The following is a 21,010-nucleotide window of genomic DNA, read 5'->3' on the forward strand; positions in this document are numbered from 1 at the left end:
AGTCATCTTCAAAAGACTCGTTTATAACACCCAAAATAGTAATTATGAAGCTATGCCCCCAGAAAGAATTACCAAATCAGTATGAAATGCCATGGTTTCCTTTTTCAGATTTGAGCAGGAGGTCCCCTATGCATGCAAAACTAACATTGATTGAGTTTTCAGGCTGTGTCTTCCCGAACATTAGCTTACTATTCAAAATGGAGTGCCTTATAGAGACTTTGTAAAAATTCAAATGTAATTGTATACCCTGAGGTATCATTCCCGAAAGGGGTGGGAGGAAGAAAACACCTTATTTACATTCAATCCTATGAAGCTGGCTCCATCTTTGGGATCAACTCTTACTGACCCTGGTGATCACCTGCGCATAATGCCTTAAAAAGGTCTGTCGGGAAAGTCTGAGCTCAACCAATGATGCAGAGTCTGTGTGTCTATGCGATCCTGATCTAACTCAACTCCTCATTAAATACAAGGAAACAGAAGTGCAAAAAAACTTAAAAACTACTCAATGTCACGGAGTCAAATGTGGCATTTAGACCTTTTAACTCTCTCCACCGAGTGTATTTTCTATTAGATCAAACTGCTTCTCTGTCAAAGTTCTGCAAAACCAAAGAGCAGAAGTAATTTTCCTTATCCTAGTGTTCTATTTTTTTTTCCAACATTTTACTTTTTTAAGTAATCTCTACACCCAACATGGAGCTCGAACTTACAATCCCAAGATCAAGAGTCGCGTGCTCTAAAGAGTGAGCCCGCCCCTACTGTTCTTTAAAATATCAAGAGCAGGGGCACCAAGGCTGCCACAGTCGGAGGAGCATGTGACTCTGGACCTTGGGGTCAGGAGTTCAAGCCTCATATTGGGTGTGGAGATTACTTAAAAATAAGTGGATAAACTTTCAAAAGATTTTTTAAAATAAAAAATAAAATATTAAGGACAATTTTTAAATAAATGTCACAAATAGTGTCTTAATGCTAACTTCTAGAAAATGAGTAGAGTATGTTAAAAATTTAAAAACTCAGGGTTTGTGGAAACATGTGCTTTCTTTCTAGGACTAACACACACTTGTGACATCCAGAAGGTGGGGGTAAATTAAAAGCAAGGGGACCTGGGTAATAAGTCTGACTAAATCATTGAGTTAGGACAAAATTATCTGGTGTCTTTGTGCATCCACTTCCCTACTACTGATGATTTATATGGTTAAAATGATACATCTTCACAGAGAATACATATTTGAAATATAAATTATTACTTTCTTTTACATACATGAGCGTGTCAGAACTTTATAAATCCTATTGCTAAGAAAAAGTTTCCAGCATTCTCATCTGCATTATGAGCATTATCAGAATTGCCTCATGTGATGCCACTGGGTTTTATTCCACATGCAATTCTTTAAATATGGAAAATGACATCAATATGCTGTTGAGCTGCTTGTAATTTTAGACATCTAAGAAACAGTCCTACATTTGACTGTAGTAACACAAACTAAATCTACTAATTTTAAACAGAAGCCACAGAATATGCTAATAAAGTACCACATGTATTTTAAATCCATGCCCAAATACATTTCTAGCCCACCTCCATCTGCTCTTAGTAAAATGGTACATTAGAAATGGAAACCAATTTTAGTATAGTCTAGATCAGAGTTTGTGGGTTAGAATCCTGGCTCCCCTACTTACTGGCTGTGTGATCTTAGATTAGTCACATGAACTCTCTTTACTTCAGTTTCCTCCTAAGTTGAGAATAATAATAATAGCTACCTCACAGGGCCATTTTTGAGTGAGTTAATACATGAAAGCTCTTAAACTACATTCTGGTACAAACTAAGCACTATAATTAGCTATAACTATTAGGTGTTACCCAGAGCTCAAAAGAATTAGGGAGATAAATGTGTATCTGCTAAGATCATTTAGAAAACTCCAAAAGTAAACTGACATAAAGTATAAAGTATCCATTGTTTTTCATCATCCAGACCACTTGTATCCCCTATGATTATATAAAATGAAAAATAATCTTAAGCAGTTTTTTAAAAATTAAATATAATACTGCAAAATAGTTCTAAAGTAAAACACCCATTTTTTAAAGTAAAATCACAAACTAATTCTAGATAAGTTCTCAGCATCCTTCTTTTTACATCCCATTGTCCAAATCAGGACACAACCCCAAACAGCTCCGGAAGCCGAGATAGTAAGTATCTGCCAGTTCCCAACCTATGCCTATGTGGAAAAAGAAATCTACAAAAGGAAAAAAGGAGGGGGAACAGAAGTTGGCAAGGCAACTAGCCAGGTCTATTTCAGTCCTGCAGAGGCAGCACTAGATAGTGAAAAGAGCATTAACCCTAAGACTAATCTTCCAACAAGCATCTTCCTATCAAGTCACTTCATTTCTCTATCTGCGAACTCAAAAAGCTGGCCAATCCTTAGAGAAATAGCTTATTCTAGGTCTGAGGCATAAAATATACCAGAGGATCCTGGCTCTTCAAAGACTCCTGGCACCATGTCAGAAGGTCTCTAGAACCAGTTTGAAAGTCCCAACACTGTCCAATGATGGCGCCATTTAAGCAGCAAATAAAATCATCACTTCAACACAATGGGAAATTCAGAGCATTTTTGCAGCAGTCTTGCCAATATTCCAAAACTTATTAAGATTCCTTAATCTGGGGTGTCTGGGTGACTCAGTTAAGCGTCTGACTAGAATGTAAAGGGCAGAGGAACACATTAAGTGACCATAATGTAGGTACTTCTATACAACTTCATTTCTTCAAATAACACACACACACACACACACACACACACACACACACACACACACACACGAAAGAAAGGAGAACTACAGATGAAAAGAAACTGAAGAGATGTGTCAATCAAATACAATGTGTGGACTTCCTAATTCAAAACAATTTTTTTAATTACGACAGAGAAGTGTGAATACTGACATAATATTTGATGATATTAGAAATTACTCTTATTTTTTGTCATGAGAAGCATATTTTGGATATGCTTTTTGTTAAGTATCCTTATCTTTTGAAGACACATACTGAAGTATTTACAGATAAAATATATCTGGAATATACTTCAAAATAATCTAGTGAGGAAGAGGTGGTATAAATAGATGAGGCTCAGTCTACTATTCTACTTTTGAATATGCTTGAAATTTGCCATAATTATATATATATATTTTTTAAACACCCAGGGGCATAGGAAGGACAACTAGATAATCTCTACCTAGAGTCTCTTCTAGTTATAGTTTTCTGTGATCTGTGATAAAGGTACTAACTTAACACCTATAACAGTTAGGACTCTCATGGTAAAATTCGATCAAGAATGGTGCCCAGCAGCTCCTGGCTGGCTCAGTTGGAAGAGCATGCGACTCTTGATCTCGGGGTCATGAGTTCAAGCCACACACTGAGTGTAGAGATTACTAAACAAAAATAAATAACCTTAAAAAAAGATGTCCAAACTAATAATCCAGCTGATTTTATAACCTCTAGTTCATTTCAAAATTAACATAGTAGAAAGAGAATCCTGAACCCAAAGTCTAGTTTTTCTTGTTGTTTTTTTTCCAAACTGCTAGTACCAACCCACTACTAGGTTACTAAATCAACATAGAAGATAATATAAAAGCACTTTTTAAAACCTAGAATAGAATGGAATATGGTGGGGTGGAGTAGAATGAAATGGAAGAAAATGTTGTAGACTAGACTAGAATACTACAGAATAGGATAGAATAGAAGTAACATTCCGCCTGCTTATGGCAGGTCTAAGTACTGCTACATGAAATTTGAAGGTTTTTCATACACGTGTGTACTGGATGGCAATATGAATGTATTCCTTACTGTGCACTAAGACACCGAATTGTTTCTGCTATATTTTACTCAATAAGAACAGGCTTAAAAATGTGGTATTTAAGAGACCACTGAGGGGCACCTAGGGGCTCAGTCAGTTAAGCGTCCGACTTCAGTCTAGGTCAAGATCTCACTGTTCCGACTTCAAGCCACGCATAGGGTTCTGTGCTGGCAGCTGGGAGCCTGGAGCCTGTTTCAGATTCTGTGTCTCCCTCTCTCTCTCTGCCCCTCCCCTACATGTGTTTGTTTCTCTCTCTTTCTCTCAAAAATAAATGAACATTAAAAAATTTAAAAAAAAAAAAAGAGAGAGAGACCAGAGACTTTTAGCATTTTCAGTTTTATACCTTATCTGTTCAAAACTAAACTATGCAGCCGCTCTGGAAAACAGTGTGCAGGTTCCTCAAAAAATCAAAAATAGATCTACCCTATGACCCAGCAAGAGCACTGCTAGGAATTTACCCAACGGATACAGGAGTGCTGATGCATAGGGGCACTTGTACCCCAATGTTTACAGCAGAACTCTCAACAACAGCCACATTATGGGAAGAGCCTAAATGCCCATCAACTGATGAATGGATAAAGAAATTGTGGTTTATATACACAATGGAATACTACATGGCAATGAGAAAGAATGAAATATGGCCTTTTGTAGCCATGTGGATGAAACTGGAGAGTGTTACGCTAAGTGAAATAAGTCATACAGAGAAAGACAGATACCATAGGTTTTCACTCTTATGGATCCTAAGAAACTTAACAGAAGACCATGGGGGAGGGGAAGGAAAAAAAAAAGTTAGAGAGGGAGGGAGCCAAACCATAAGAGACTCTTAAAAACTGAGAACAAACTGAGGGTTGATGGGAGGAGTGGGAGTGAGGGGAAGGTGGGTGATGGGGATTGAGGAGGGCACCTGTTGGGATGAGCACTGGGTGTCATATGGAAACCAATTTAACAATAAATTTCATATTAAAAAAAACAACAACAAAAAAACAAAAACAAAAACTAAACCGTTCTTCCTGTAGCAACTTATTCTTGCCATTTCAAACATTCCATAAGTCCATTCTACAGATATCCAGAGAAGGAAAACCATAACCTTGGAATATAATAGTCATAATTGTATAACAACTCTTTTAAACAATTCTGGTATCATGAGAATGAATTGGGTAAAATCCCAATTCAAAATACCTCTTAAAGGGTCACCTGGGAGGTTCAGTCAGTTGAGCACCCCATGCTGTCAGCACAGAACCTACTTGGGATCGTCTCCCTCTCTCTCTGCCACTCCCGGGCTCAGGTGCACACATGCACTCTCTCTCTCTCTCCCTCAAAAACAGATAAACATTTAAAACAAACAGACAAAAATACCTCTTAAAAACAAACAAACAAAAAAACCTCTTAGTAAAAATAAAGAAGTACAGAGTTTTTCTTTTTTTTCTTTTAATTTTTTTTGATGTTTATTTATTTCTGAGACAGAGAGAGACAGAGCATGAGTGGGGGAGGGGCAGAGAGAGAGGGAGACACAGAATCCAAAGCAGGCTCCAGGCTCCAAGCTCCTAGCTGTCAGCACAGAGCCAGGTGCGGGGCTCAAACTCACAAACCGTGAGATCATGACCTGAGGCGAAGTGGGTCGCTCAACCAACTAAGCCACCCAGGTGCCCCAAGAAGTACAGAGTTTTTCTAACTTCCCTTAGCTTTTTCTAATCTTATCCATAACTGTTTAACTTTCTTTCCAACTGGATTATCTAAAATTTTCTTTTATGGGCACCTGTCTGGCCCATTCAGTAGAGCATGTGACTCTTGATCTCACAGTTGTGAGCTGAAGCCCTATGTTGGCATAAAGCTTACTTAAAAAGTAAATAAATAAAAATAAATAAAATTTTCTTTTGTTAGGCATCACTGCCAGGGTAAAGTTGGAAATTATATAACAAGAGCTGGGCAAAAAAGAAAAAGAATCCTGTGACTACTTATTGCTATACCACAGTTATATTTGCCCTTGTAATAAGTTTATTATTTCTATTCTTTAATTCAGTGAGTCCTGCGGATTTATGGTCAGGGTTACACACTGAGCCCAATACCTCTTTTCCCTGGTTTGCATATCTTCTTTGCCTTTTATTTTCAAATTTAATTTGTATGGCCAGAACATAAAATCTTCTCTTTCCTTATCTAACTTCATTTTATTTCTGACTTTGAAATCACAATCGAAATTCTAAAGTACAATCTGCAATTATTCTTTTAATGTACTTTATATGAAAATATAATGAGCAAAGAATTCATGTAAAATCTAGTTTACTAATAAAAGCATTAAAGATCAGTGACCACAGAAGCAAAATGGAAAAAGCTTTGGCCATGCACCCTGGGTCTTTCACTGGATTAGAGCTCATAACCTCATCTCATAAATTTAATTCATTACACTGCTAATTTTCATAATGATTTCAGTAGCCATTTCATTGTACTCTAATGAATCTGGTCCTGTTGATAAAGGCTGAAATTCTCTGATCCGTGCATGTGTTTTCTTACCCAAAGCACATGTCATTTCATGCAATTTATCTAGTTTTTCCTTAAGTTTTATTTATTCTCTCAAAAAAAAAAAATAAACTACAAGAGAATGAATTATGAGAGAAATTAATTGCTATTGCTGGTTGATTGTTTTCAGACTTTCTCTTAGCCAAAAGGCTGAAAACAGACTAGATTCTTGTTTTGATAATCTTTTCTTTTTTTCTTGTTATATAAGCAGTCAAAATCTTTGAAGTAACCATTTTTAAAACTCCTCAATTTATGACTTAGAATATTAACTTCTCTATTTCATAGCATTACTCCCCCTTATTATCTGAGTAATCTTTAGCAAATTATTAAAACTTTCAAAAAAAAAAAAACTTTACCTCCCTCATTGAGTTTCTCTGAGGATTAGGAAAATATAAAGCATTTAGCGATGTGTTGGACACCCTTGATAACATGATTATAAAATACTGCTCTCAAGATGAAATCTTTTTAAAATATTTAATTTAGCAAGTATACTTGGGAAAAAACTTTGCTGAGATTTATAAAATTTTACACGTATTAACAAGTTGAATCCTCTCAACTCCTGAAATAGCTACAATTATAATGACAATTTTCCAGATAATGAGACTGAGCCTTAGACATTTGCTCAAAGGACACAATAAGGAAGTATAACAGCATGGTGTTGGGATAACTAGACAGCTACATGGCAAAGAATGAAACTGGATCACTTTCTTACACCAGACATAAAAATAAACTCACAAAATAAAATAAATGTGAGATCTGAAACCATAAAAGAAAAGGCAGTAATCTCTTTGACAGTTTTCAGCAACATTTTTCTAGATGTCTCCTCAGGCAAGGGGAAAAAAAGCAAAAGTAAACCATTGGGACTACACCAAAATAAAAAGCTTTTGCACAGCAAAGGAGACTATCAACAAAAGAAAAAACAACCCACTGAATGGGAAAAGATATTCACAAATGATATATCCAATAAGGGGTTAATATCCAAACTATATATTGAACTTATACAAAACCAAAAAAACAAAAAAACAAAAACTTAAAACATGAGCAGAGAACCTGAAGAGACATTTTTTTCCAAAGAAGACATACAGATGGCCAACAGACACGTGAAAAGATGCTCATCAGGAAACTAATTATCCAGAAACTACAGATCAAAACCACAATGAGACATCACCTCACACCTGGCAGAAGGGCTAGACTCAAAATGACAAAAAATAAGCAGCATTGATTGGCAAGGATGTAGAGAAAAAGGATCTCTCATGCTGTTGGTAGAAATGCAGGTTCGTGCAACCACTGTGGAAAACAGTATGGAGGTTCCTTAAAGGGGTGCGTGGATGGCTCAGAAAGTTAAGCATCTGCTTCCTGATCTCAGCTCAGGTCATGATCTCATGGTTTGTGAGTTTGAGCCCCATATCAGGCTCTGTGCTGGTGGCACAGAGCTTGCTTGGGATCTCTCTCACACACACACACTCAAAAATAAACTTTAAAAAATAAAATTTAAAAACAGAAATACCATATGATCCACTAATTCTACTAGTGGGTGGAAAATGAAAATGCTAATTCAAAAAATATATGCACCCCTATGTTTATTGCAGCATTATTTATAATAGCCAAGATATGAAAACAACCCAAGTGCCCATGGATGGACGAATGGATAAAGAAGATGCAGTATATACATGGGAGTATATACACTGTATATACATCATATGTATATAAATATATATATATATATATATACACATATACACACATACACACACACACACACATATATATATACACATACATACAATGGAATATTACCCATAAAGAGAATGAGATTTTGCCATGTGCAACAACATGGATGGAGCTGGAGGGTATTTATGCTAAGTGAAATAAGTCAGACAGAGAGAGATAAATACCATATGATCTTACTTATATGTGTAATTTAAAGAAATAAATAAAAAAACAGACTCTTAAACACACAGAATAATGGTAAAGGGGATTAAGAGGTACAAACTTTGAGTTATAAAATAAAGTCATAGAGGTAAAAAGTACAACATTGGGAAAACAGCCAAAAATACTGTAATAATGTTGTATGGTGACAGAGGGTGACTACATTTATCATGATGAACAGAGTAATGTACAAAATTGTTGAATCAGTATGTTGTACACGTGAAACAAACATAACATTGTATGTTAATTACACTCCCAAAAAATTTTTTTGCGGGGGGGACGGAGATGGGCAGCGGCAGAGAGGGAGAGAGGGAGAGGGCGAAGGAGAGAGAGAGAGAAAGAGAAAATCTTAAGCAGACTCCATGCAGCCCAATATGGGACTCAATCCCAAGACGTTGGGTGAAATCAAGAGTCAGATGCTCAACTGACTGAGCCACCCACACACCCCCTGAAAAAAAATGTTTTTAATTTATTTAAGTAGTATCTACACCCAACATGAGGTTTGAACTGACAGCCAGCCAGACACCCTCAAAAAATTTTTTTGAAGAGAAAGTGTAGAGCCCTGTCAGTCTGACTCCACAGCCCTTGCTTATAACCACCACAGTTTAACACTATTAGGAATAATGTTAGTGGACATGATCAAAGAGGAATAAGTTTATCCAACTTTCTATTTAGTGAATCAATGAAGCTTACATTTTTAAAAGCAAGTTTTTAAGCACATTTAAAAATTCTAATTGTAGGGGCGCCTGGGTGGCTCAGTCCATTAAGCTTCTGACTTCGGCTAGAGACATGATCTCACTACTCATGGGTTCTAGCCCTGTGTCGGGCTCTGTGCTGACAGCTTAGAGCCTGGAGCCTGCTTCTGATTCTGTCTCCCCCTCTGCCCCTCCCCCACTCACACTCTGTCTCTGTCTCTCTCTCACACAAAAATATAAACACTTAAAAACATTTTTTAAATTCTAATCGTATTTTTTCATAAAAAGAATAAAAGCCACTCATAAAAAATTAGCAAAAGGAGCTAAAAAATTGCTCAAAAAACCGCTATCTTAACACAACCACTATGAATTCTGGTGACAGGTCACACAAAGTACTTACACTACTGTAAACAAACAACCCACACTTTTTCCACCTACTTTTTGACTTTGCACTGTAGGTATGAAATATTCCTCCCAACACAGTTTTCAGAAATACTATTTTCATAACAACATGTAATTACATAATGTGTAATTTAAAGCATTAGTATAGCTTACTCACTCTCTAATTTTGGACATTTGGGGTTTTTCCCCCAATATTTCTACTATTTAACAGACACTGTAACACATATATTTATGAATAAGACCTTTTTCCACAAGTAAGACTATGTCCTTGCATTGAGAATCCCATGAGTGGATCTATCCCGTGTTTGAACATTGCTGGAGGTCCCAACAAACTCCATTCTAAAAGGACTCAGTACATTGTCACAAGCAAGGTAGACAAGACATTAAAAACACTGCATATTATTTTGAAATTGATATTTTTGAAAAAGATATTGCCAATCTGATAAGTTATAGCCATATTTTAAGGTACATCCTTTAATACATCTGAAGTTGGATAACTCTCCATATATTTATTTACTAATTGAATTTTATCTTCTACTTTGCCCAGGACCATTATTACCTGACACACTGCAGGCACTCAATGTGTGTGGAATGAATTAATGTATTTATTGGGATTTTCCAATGTTTTTTGTTGTCTTGTGCGTTTTTCTAAGGGAAAAAGATAAAACCTTTGTAGTATTTGACACAAATATTTGCCTTAAGCCCTTTCATAAAAATTTGGAATGTGTACTCCATGTTTCCCCAATTAGAGATGATACAGAACATAACTGATCCTTTTTTATTTTTTTTTAAGTTTATTATGTATTTTTTTAGTAATCTCTATTCCCAAAATGGGGCTCAAACCCATGACCCCAAGATCAAGAGGCAAGAGGCATACACTCTTCTGAATGAGCCAGCCAAGTGCCCCTACTTTATCCTTTTTTAAAATTGACTCAAAAGAGGCCTCTGAGTGGCTCAGTCAGTAAAGCATGCAACTCTTGATCTTGGGGTCAGGAGTTCCAGTCCCATGTTGAGCACAGAGATTACTTTAAGAAAAAAAAGAAGTTAAAATTGACTCAGGATAATCACTTACTATACCAGGTGTTAAGATTCCATCTTTATTTGACACAGCATTCTTCTATAAAAAATTTTATTCCAGAAAAGGTAGGTTTCAATCAGTATTTTTAAATACTTAAGAGTTGAAGAATTGTTTAAAATACATCTTAATGATATTAGCTAATAAACAAGTAACAAAATAATTTCCCAGATCTTTAAAGTCTCCAATAATTACAAGGTTAGAATTCTGTGTGAGGTAAAATAAAGATAATAACTTTGATATGAGAACTGAATTCTATACTTATGAAAGAAAAAAGGCACTCAAATATTTTATTTTGAATCTTGATTTAAAATGTGGCTTGATAGGTAAGGGCCATGATTCTCTTAAGAGAACTGAGTTGGTTAAACGAAAGCTCTCCACCAATTTACAGTCCATGGGAAGCACACTAAGCTATTGCTTCCAGCAGGAGAATGACTCTTCGTTGCAGACTCTCATTCAACTTTCAGAGGCAAGACTAACAGCAACTCCAAGCATTTTCCAAATGGTTTGCTGGGTTTCTAACCAACTAACCACTGACACTTCCATCTTGTAGAGAGAACAGACCCACCCAGGCCCAGGTCAACAACTCAGTGATGTTATATTTTCTCCCAGAATATGTTCAACCTATAGAGCCAGAAGATGTGACTTAGGTTGTATTGCTTCCTCAATATTTGTAGAAGATTTTCTTTCACACTTGCATTTAGATAATTTATTTCCAGTGTGTATATTTATATTCTAATATACATAGTTCTAATACGTTTTATGTTTAATTCAGCATAAAACTCTAATACGTTTTATATTGCAGCATATAGTAAAATAATCTCTTCTCAAAAACAACAAACAAAAAACGTAAACACCCATTTTGGCCAACCAGACCACACGACACCTAATCGTGACACAGCACCCACACTCAAGGTAACACAGTTGGAGCCTAAGACCCTCTGAACCAAGCATTTGGGGAGGAGTTTTCTTATTGGCAAGGATTCTCCTTCCCACGATGTTCTTGTTAGCACTACTTTCCTCGTCACCCTGCCAGGGTTTCTATCGGCAAGAATGTCTTGGCAGTTAACTCACACTTTCTACCCACCAAAGGAAACTAAAAGAACCAAAGGCAACAACCAGCAACTTGAGAATTTTAAGGTTGTCGTCTACCACAGGCCAGTAAATTGGTTACATTTCCATGTTAATAAATGTAAGAGAAAAGCCACACGAAGTCCACTCAAGCCACAAACCAGTTTTGGATACAAACATTATTCCTATAGCTATCTTAAGTTGAAGGGTTGACAACAACGTCCCAGTTCTTGTGCATTTCTATAAAAATCTCATTTCACAAAAACTAGCTAGTAGTTTCTAGTTTGCAAAGAATTTTAGTATTTGTTTCTAGTGTCTTAGTAAATGCTATTATAAAAGTGAGAGGGAACAAGTTGTCCCCAAATAACTAAGGGATATGTTTCAAAGCTTTTGTAAATAGCATTTGTGCATTATTTTACATTTCTCATGGCCCTCCTGCCCGCATTACCTCCTCTGATCTGTAGAGCAACACTGGGAGGAAAACAGTAGGGAATTCCGTATGGTTCACAGTCGAAAAGCCCAGCTCACACAGTTTAAGTGTCCAGGGCTACACGAGTAGAAAATGAAATAACCAAAACTCAAAACCCAAGTTTTCTGTTTCTCTCATACCAACAGTGACTGTGTGTAACTTGGAGCTTAGAATTTTAAATCTTCCCACAAAAATAATATTGTACATGGTGGTTTGGAGTCTAGACTAACCCACAAAGCCCTCTAACTCACAAAGACTGAACTATCCAAAAGTACTATACAGCTAAAAATGGACTTATGTGTGAGCCTGGGTGGCTTGGTCGGTTGAGCGCATGACCCTGGATTTGGCTCCAATCATGATCCCAGGGTTGCCGGATGGAGCCCTGCTTCGGGTTCCATGCCGAGCATGAAGCCTGCTTGGGATTCTCTCTCTCCCCCTTTGCTCCTCTCCCCCTATTCACAAGTGCACTCTTTCCCTCATTAAATAACTTTTTTTTTTAATTTAAAAAAAAAAAAGGACTCGGGAGCCTCAGTGGCTCAGTCAGTTAAGCCTCTAAGCCTTTTCGGCTCAGGTCATGATCTCATAGTTCGTGAGTTTGAGCCCTGCATTGGGCTCTGTGCTGACAACTCGGAGCCTGGAGCCTGTTTCAGATTCTGTGTCTCCCTCTCTCTCTGCCCCTCTCCCACTCATGCTCGGTCTCTCTCAAAAAATGAATAAACATTAAAAAATTAAAAAAAAAAAAAAAAAAAAAAGGACTTGCATAGACTGACCCAAGCCCCTAACTTGCACGCACAACACTTCTTTAGCAATAAATATAACATATACTGCAGGGAAAAGATCCTATCTGTATAAACGATTAGCTAACCTTCCCAATGCCCATCCTCTGAAGAAGTGGCTAGTCCATTCAGAGCAGGAAAGGAGTGCAGAGCCACACACACATCCCCTTCCTTCTTTCTGGTCCCAGTGGTCATTGTTTCTCCTCACCAGTGGAGATCTAAGAATACAGCAGCTTCAGAAATAGTATTTGCTCTCTGGGATTCTGGCAGTATCTCTCTGTCAGTCCCAAGTAGAAGCTGTTTGTTCAAACAGATAAGCTCCGTGTCAGTTATGTAAAGTCATAAGGACCTAGAGCTGGAAGGGTAAACAAGTCCCCGTCTTGTTCCAGCCTAACTGATGAGCACTCCAGTGGGAATGATTCGAATTGGAACAGGGCTGAGGGGCAAGAAGGGTGGATGGGAGATGCCCATCACAGGCACGTAGGCATGGCTACTCAGGAAAATTCTGCTTTATTTTACCTCCAAGTTAGAGAAAGTAATGAAATCAGAAAGAAGGGATTGCATTTTTTAGATAATACTCAAGGCATTCGCTCGAAAAGTAGGAAATTAAAAAGAAAACATGATTAAATCCTTGCTATTCTTGCCCCTTGTTTCCAAAGGATACCTTCTTCCATCTAACAGGTATAGTACTTCTTCAAATGAAGGCTCCTTGAACAGCTATAAAACCCCTAAAAGCGGCTCTTCTCTACAGGCTAGCTGTAAAGGATAAGACAGGAAACCGTGCCCTGCCTGAGGAAACACCTCTTTGTCCTTCCTTTTCCCCTTAGATTATGGAATGGAGAAAAAATTACCAGAGATTTAATACATTTTAAGTATCCCTCTCTCCTTCTATCATCCCAAAACATAAATCAGCCTTGCTGGGTAGGAAGACAGTGAGAGAGAGAGCATTGTGGTTTCTGAGCCTGGATGACCACCAGAATCGCATGGGATGTTTAAAAACAAAAAAGATCCCCTGGCCTAACACAAAGGTGGAAAAGAGGAATCTGTACTTTTCCATCACTCCACAGAAAATCCAGACGATCAGCTAAATCCAAGGACAGTTAATATAAATGAAAGAACCCTGGATGGTTCATACTTATCCACCAGGCCTGTACTCTCGTCAAACCTCCAGGATGCTTCCCAGGACACCTACTAACCCCACATCCAGGTCAGATGCCTCTCTTGACACACCCTCGCCCCATACACCCCCAAAGCATCCTGCACAGCATTCGTCTCAAGAGATTGTAACTGTTCACCAAAGAAATGACTAACAAATCAGAAATCACAGATTTTGGAAGTAGTTATTTTCAACTGTGTGAATTTAGCTAATTAACTTCTCTGAGTATCATTTTTTTTTCTTAGAAATGAAGAGATTAAACTAATTCTTTTAATGTTTATTTATTTTGAGAGAGAGAGAGAGAGAGAGAGAGAACGCAGGGGTAGGGGGAAAGGGAGACAGAAAATCTTAAACAAGCTCCACGCTGTCAGCACAGAGTCTGACACACAGGGCTCGAACTCATGAACCCCAAGATCATGACCTGAGTAGAAACTAAGAGTCAGACGCTTAACCGACTGAGCCACCCAAGTGCACTCTAATTGTTCTTCCAAACTACCACCTCGATTTGTTGTTCAAATTGCAAGCTAAACACTGAGAGTAAGTAAGGACCCCAAGAAGACAGAGTCCACACCCATGGAGGCAGGAGGGGGCCCAGCCCCTTCTACCACCTAGACAGATGTTCCTTGCAAGGTGGCAAGGAACCCCACAACGGGGGAGAGCCAACTAATTTCTTATGGATCCTCTAGTTATAGAACCTCAGTCAAGATAAAACTGTATCAAATGATAGCCAGGCTCTACAGAAGACAGCAAAGTAAGGGGCACAGAGTATACAGTCAATAAACATTTGTAGACTACATTGGTGCTTTCAGTTGTTTTCTATTCGCAAGTAACCTGGATGGTAGGCAAATCTGTCTCGTTTTCAGTACTTACTTGCACACTCATCTTGAATATCTACGGTGGCAAATGGCATGTCTATCAGAGAATCCATAGCACTAGCTTCAAACTCTTCTTCTTCAAATGCTTCCTTTTCTTTTGACACATTTTCACACTCACTAGACTCCATTCCTCCTGTAACATATCAAAAAGAAAAATGTATTATTTAACTTATTTTTGAACATTATATCCTACACTACAAGTCACCTGAATTCAACATAAATTAACATCTGTTGAGAAATGACACAACTTGTCTTCAAACATACTGTAAACCTATCTAAGTATTATTTGTATCCTATTCTACATTTTTATAATGCACTTTTACATAAAACAGCATTAATAATTTTCTGAAGCACAGTATTCAACTCAGGGTTAGACGGAGACGGAGTTAATCAACAATCCTCAAGATCTTTTGTAGCTATCTCTTCTTCATTCTAAAATTACATTTTTTTCCGCACACTTTTTGAAAACAAACAAACAACGTTTTGTCAGTCTCCTTCGTGTTTATTTTTAACAATATGATTTATGTGTACTCATTTGTACAAGTTCTAACCTTTATTTTTTTTCCAATAAAGACTTTTAAATTTTTTTCTCTCCATTATTATATTCGTATTGGAAATTCAGTTTAAAAGGCAAGGCTCTAAATATGCTTCCTAGAAATTCAGTGATTAAAAAGCGAAAGATCTTATAGCTTCCTTCACAGGCCTCCCAAGGACATTTGCTAGTATTAAAGCCACATTTCACATTTGGTCTTTGTTTTGTTTTCTTGTTATGGATGGAACAGCTATATGTCTCGGGTGGAGGTGAAGGGAAAGAGGGTGTCCGTTCAAGCTGATAAAGTTAACTGCAAAATGTATCAGTAGGTGGTAGTTCCAGTACCATTATTTGCAACACTTTTATTGAAAGAACACAAGTGTGGTTTGAAGTAGGACTGAACAAAATCTTGGGATAATTGTATTTACTAAAGACTAATTTACCATGAAAGGGATTAATGAAGTTATTTATTTCATTTTGTTGTAATCCTCTATTTTCAAATATAATACCTAAAAAACACACTCCATTAAAAATATGGCTTATAATATGGGGCACCTAGGTGGCTCAGTCAGTTGAGCGTTCGACTTCAGCTCAGGTCAAGATCTCAACGGTTCATGAGTTCAAGCCCCGCGTCAAGCTCTGTGCTGACGGCTCAGAGCCTAGAGCCTGCTTTGGATTCTGTGTCTTCCTCTCTCTCTGCCCCTGCCCTGCTTGCACTCTCTCTCTCTCTCAAAAATAAACATTAAAAAAAAGAATAATTTAAAAAAGAGGGAGGAAAGAAGGAAAGAATAAAAGAATATGGCTTACAGTATACAACATAACTATCACTGAAGGTCACAGTTAACATATATATCCAAAAAATCTAAATTTTTATTGCAATCTGAGTGGTCTCTATTGTTCCCACATACACACCACACATGCACGTGTGCGCACACACACACTCATCTATTTTCTAGATATAAGCAAAAAAAAACCCACAAAAATATTTTTATATAAATTAGTCATGTTAAATACCAAAACAAACAAAAGCATTAGTACATTCTTAATAATGATGCTATTTATCAAGTATGAGTGCCTGGCACTCAAGTGTTCAACAAATATTATCTTAGCATGAGTCTAATCATAAACTTACAACTATTTGAAATATGTGAGAACAAGTAAAGCTTCCCTCTCTATTTTTTACTTGCACTGAAAAATACAAATGCAGTTTATACCGAAACAAAAATTTTAATAATAGATCGACACATATCTAGTACCTTTGGGCACTTGCAGCTACATGTAAAGAATCATTACTGACCCGCTTACACTTGAAAAGGTAGCAGCAAAGAGTATTTGGGCAGTTAAATATGCACAAAGCTGAATGAAAAATCAGAACAAAATGAAACAATCCCAACTTTTGTTTTTCTCTATTGTATCCTTAGCCTAAGAACCTGTTACTAAGCTCTGAAGAACTAATGTACCCCATGGTCACTGTAATTAAATACTGTAGAATATACTTGAAATTTGCTGAGAGACCTTAAGCATTCTCATCCAAAAGAAGTATGTGAGGGGATGGATGTGTCAATTAACTTGACTGTCGTAATCCTCTCACAATACATTATAGAAAATCATCACGCTGTACACTTTAAATATATACAATTTTGTCAATTACATCTCAATGAAGCTGGGAGGAAAAAAATAACTCAGTGACATGAAATTGGCCATTAGCACTGACATTTCAATTGTAGCTCTAAAGTCCATGTGCCACTTGGAAATAGACTGGATTCTTGACAATACCTGGAATGGCATAAGAGGCTGACTTCTGGGCTCTAATCATACACTTTGAAGGCAAAAGGAAAACTTGAAAAGCATGATGAATTAAATTTTGTCATTTTTTAAATGAAAATAGTTCTTGAAATACTTTAGTTTCTCTTGAGCTCAATTAACCAATAGAGGACAGGGTGATGTGGATCCCTCTAGCTACACCAAAAGCAGACTCAGGAAAGGACAATGGTGAGGTAAAAAGGCGAGGCCAGCTGGCTGCTGTAACAGAAAGGGCCTGCAGGGCTCCTGGGGGGCTCAGTCCATTAAACATCCAACTTCAGCTCAGGTCATGATCTCGCGGTTCCTGAGTTCAAGCCCCGAGTTGGGCTCTGTGCTGACAGCTCAGGGCCTGGAGCCTGCTTCGGATTCTGTGTCTCCCTCTCTCTCTGCCCCTCCCCTGCTCACACTTTTCTCTCTCTCTCTCTCTCTCTCTCTCTCTCTCTCTCTCTCTCTCTCAAAAATAAACACTAAAACAAATTAAAAGAAAAGAAAGAAAGGGCTTGGTACCAGAAATCAGAAGGCTGGCATTCTAGGGTCGTGTTGCTCCCACTCACTAGCCATTGGATCCCAGGCAACTCATACCAACTCTCCAGGCCCTACTATTTATCTCATCTCCTAGATGACATCGTTGTCCTAGTTGAAAAATTCTAAATCCTGGCTGCATTTAGAATCACCTGGAGCTTTTTAAAATTACCAATGTCTTGGTCCCACTCCAGGACAATCAAATCAGAATCTCTGGAGATCAGGACAGCTGCTGGTATTTTCCTAAAGCCTCACAGGGTGATTCTAATATGCAATCGAAGTTTTAAAATCACTGCTCCAAAAGATCCCCTTTCAACTTCTTCCATACCTTGATTCTACACCACACCAGGAGATTATGTTAACAGTTGAAAATAATCAACTTAAAAGTGAAAACTTAGGGGCGCCTGGGTGGATCAGTCGGTTAAGAGTCCGACTTCAGCTCAGGTCATGATCTGGCGGGGAGTTCGAGCCCTGCCTTGGACTCTGTATTAACAGCTCAGAGCCTGGAGCCTGCTTCAGATTCGGTCTCCCTCTGTCTCTGCCCCTCCCCCACCCATTCATTTTTTTTCTCTCTCTCGCTCAAAACTAAATAAACATTAAAAAAAAAAGTAAAAACTCAGATCAGATGTTTACTGTTAGGGAAAACTTTCTTGATCCCCAGCTCAGGGCTGAGTTAGGGAATCCTATCCCCTTCCCAGTACCTAGTGCTTCCTCCAGTCATAGGACAAATACACAATGTGGCAGGTGTCCGTTAGTCTGTCTTCTCCTTTAGACACTAAGCTAAAGTAATCATATATAATTTACCACTCAAACTGGGACACTTTTGAAAGTGAAAGAGGACACTTTTCATAATTACACCCCTACCAATAAGTATGGTCCCCATATAAGTCCCTTAAGTGCCACATCTTCTCACTTGATTCCTCAATGCCTAGTACAATGTTCAGCTCACAACTGGTGACCAATACGTTTGTACTGAATGACTGGATACAGAGAAGCACACACTTGAGAGTAGTTAATAAATCACTCAGTTATACTGCAGTATGGCTACTCAATGCCCAAGAACAAATCATTTCTGGTGCTGAAACAGCAGCTTCAGCACGTCACAGATTCTCCTTTTCACAGGACAATGAAGGAAAGGTACTGCTATCCCAAAATATAAAAGGTAAAGCATATGACCTGCTCCGTATCATTCTCCATCTTGTTAAATAAGGCATATATAAACTCTTGAATGCAATGCTATGTCAAGTCAACAGTCCAGAACTTGAAATACAGACTTCGTTCCATTAAACTACAGAACAAAAGAAACCATGTTTGTAGATATGAATTATTAAATAATAGCATTTAAACCATAAACTGGTTGTTTTGAGTACTTAAAACTTGGTCTAACTATAGTTAAAATTATCTTTTGCACAAATCCAAATAAGAATGATGCTAAGTGCATTCGTGACAAAAATGAGATGAAACTGGGAAACTACTCCTACTAAAAACAACAGCTAACACTTGAGCATGTAGTAACGTTAGGCTAAGCTGGAAGCACTTATAGATAATGACTCCTTTAATCCATACAACCATGGTATCGGGGAGGTACTATTAACTTACTGATTTTACAGACTAGCCAGTGAAGTAACTTGCCCAAGGTTACAGTTTAAACATACATAGTTTATGGAGCTGTAAACTGAGGGAATCCTTTCAAAAAACACTCTGGCAATAGATCAGGAGCTATAAAAATGTTCTTCTCGCTAACATATCTGTGTCTATCACATATATTGACAAAGACTCACCACAGCTTTGTTTAAAGAAAAAGTGGAACAACTTTTCAGAGAATAAAGCATACTCACTCTAATGACAACCAAGAATAATGGTTATGAAGACTAGCACAACCAAAAAAGTTTATTACTAATACTGACTTTTTAAAGCAAATACAATATTGTATGTTCTATACAGACAAAGACTAAAGGAAATATAAATCATTTCTAAATGCTGACATAGCCATACTCAATATATTTATATTTCCCCCCTCTGCTATTCAAATATTTTAAATAAAGAATTACTCTTAGAAAAATTTAAGGCGTACATACCGAACTATATGTAAGTATACACTAATATTCAAATATATGTGCACTTCAGCAAGTGACTTTATTAAAGACAGGCCAACAGAGGGGAAAAAGGATAGCCAGTTTTGCCCTTTGCCACAAAAAAGGCAAGTTTCCTACTTGGATAATAAAATGTGATTTCATTAGACAAGATTCTTCTACTCAGTCTTCTGGTTACATTCCCCAAGACCCAATGGAAAGGGTCACTGCTATCCATGCTAGTCCGGGTGTGGCTACTAAAAATAGTAGCATCCTACATCTAGATAAGGGTTGAGCTGTGTGATAATCCACAAGTCAGCTTTGCTTTCCTCTTCATAAAAAGAGACCAAAAATACAATCCATTACTAGAAAGAAATGAAGAAAATAAGTTAATACTGTGTGAAAAGGAACGTTACTTGGTAAACTCCAGGATCGTCTTAAACTTCGCTAGTTTGAGGGAAAGGCCCAGATGCGCCATCAGTATCCAGAACTGCAAGGACACGCACTAAGCAGGGCGCCCGGGGTGTGGGTCTCCTTTCTCCCGGACGATTCCCCACCCACTCGCCCCGCCCTCCGCACCAACCCACAAGGTCATTTCCATAACATCTGTACACAAATTTCTATTAGTTACTGGCTGTCATGTAACACATTTTAACGCTCTTTATATCTTTTTATGCATTTACACTACAAATATCCCGCCGGGGAGCGTCTTTTCTCTGATTGGCTTTTGGTCCCTTTCACCCCAAGTCCAACCCTTCGCTCGCTCTACCCACAAAGTTCAGTTCACAAGAAATGCGGACTTCAACTGGAAATGAATTATGGGCCCTACTACAGATTTGGCGCCAGTTTAAAAGAGGTCATTTCCACACCTAGAATAAAATTCTACGTGAAACAGCGGGATAGCTCGGGTCTTTAATGTCGGCGATAAACAAGGAAAACCGCGATTTTGTGGGTTTCGTTGACCACACAGACACCGTCGGGGGGGCGGAGGGGATGACTTGAAATTTGAACTGAAGGTCACAAGATCAGAAAGGGGGAAACAAAAGTGAAACTTGGGGCAGGTTCACACCCCTCGCCTCCCGCCACACCAACAGCGCCTGCACTGGAACGCTGGGTTCCAAGCAGCAGCCAGCACACTCGGTTGCGCGGGGGGCCTCGGCGCGACCCCGAGTCCCCCTGGCACCGACAAGGGACCCCGAGCGCGGCGGGCGTGAGGTCGCGCTCCCCGCGCTGGTGGCGCCGGCGGGGCGGCGAGGCCCGGCCCTCCCCGAGGCCGGGCAAT

At 38.2% G+C, this 21,010-nt stretch overlaps 1 protein-coding gene across 4 annotated transcripts in view; it reads right to left on the minus strand.

Annotated features, from left to right (window-relative positions):
- Positions 1 to 18,852, minus strand: part of AKAP7 (A-kinase anchoring protein 7) — a 150,160-nt gene extending 131,308 nt beyond the window's left edge. For 2 of the 4 annotated variants that reach the window (XM_040449189.1, XM_040449190.1), the window contains exon 1: positions 14,795 to 14,932. In XM_040449189.1, coding sequence (XP_040305123.1) covers positions 14,795 to 14,927 — 133 coding nt within the window. In that variant the 5' untranslated portion in view covers positions 14,928 to 14,932. Of the gene's footprint in view, positions 1 to 14,794; positions 14,933 to 18,832 lie in introns of those variants that run through there. The other 2 variants (XM_040449187.1, XM_040449188.1) reach the window with 2 other exon arrangements.
- Between the last annotated feature and the right edge of the window lie 2,158 nt (positions 18,853 to 21,010).

The sequence above is a fragment of the Herpailurus yagouaroundi genome, unplaced genomic scaffold, assembly GCF_014898765.1.
Source record: "Herpailurus yagouaroundi ecotype Mexico unplaced genomic scaffold, PumYag 198, whole genome shotgun sequence".
Classification (NCBI taxonomy): Eukaryota; Metazoa; Chordata; class Mammalia; order Carnivora; family Felidae; genus Herpailurus; species Herpailurus yagouaroundi.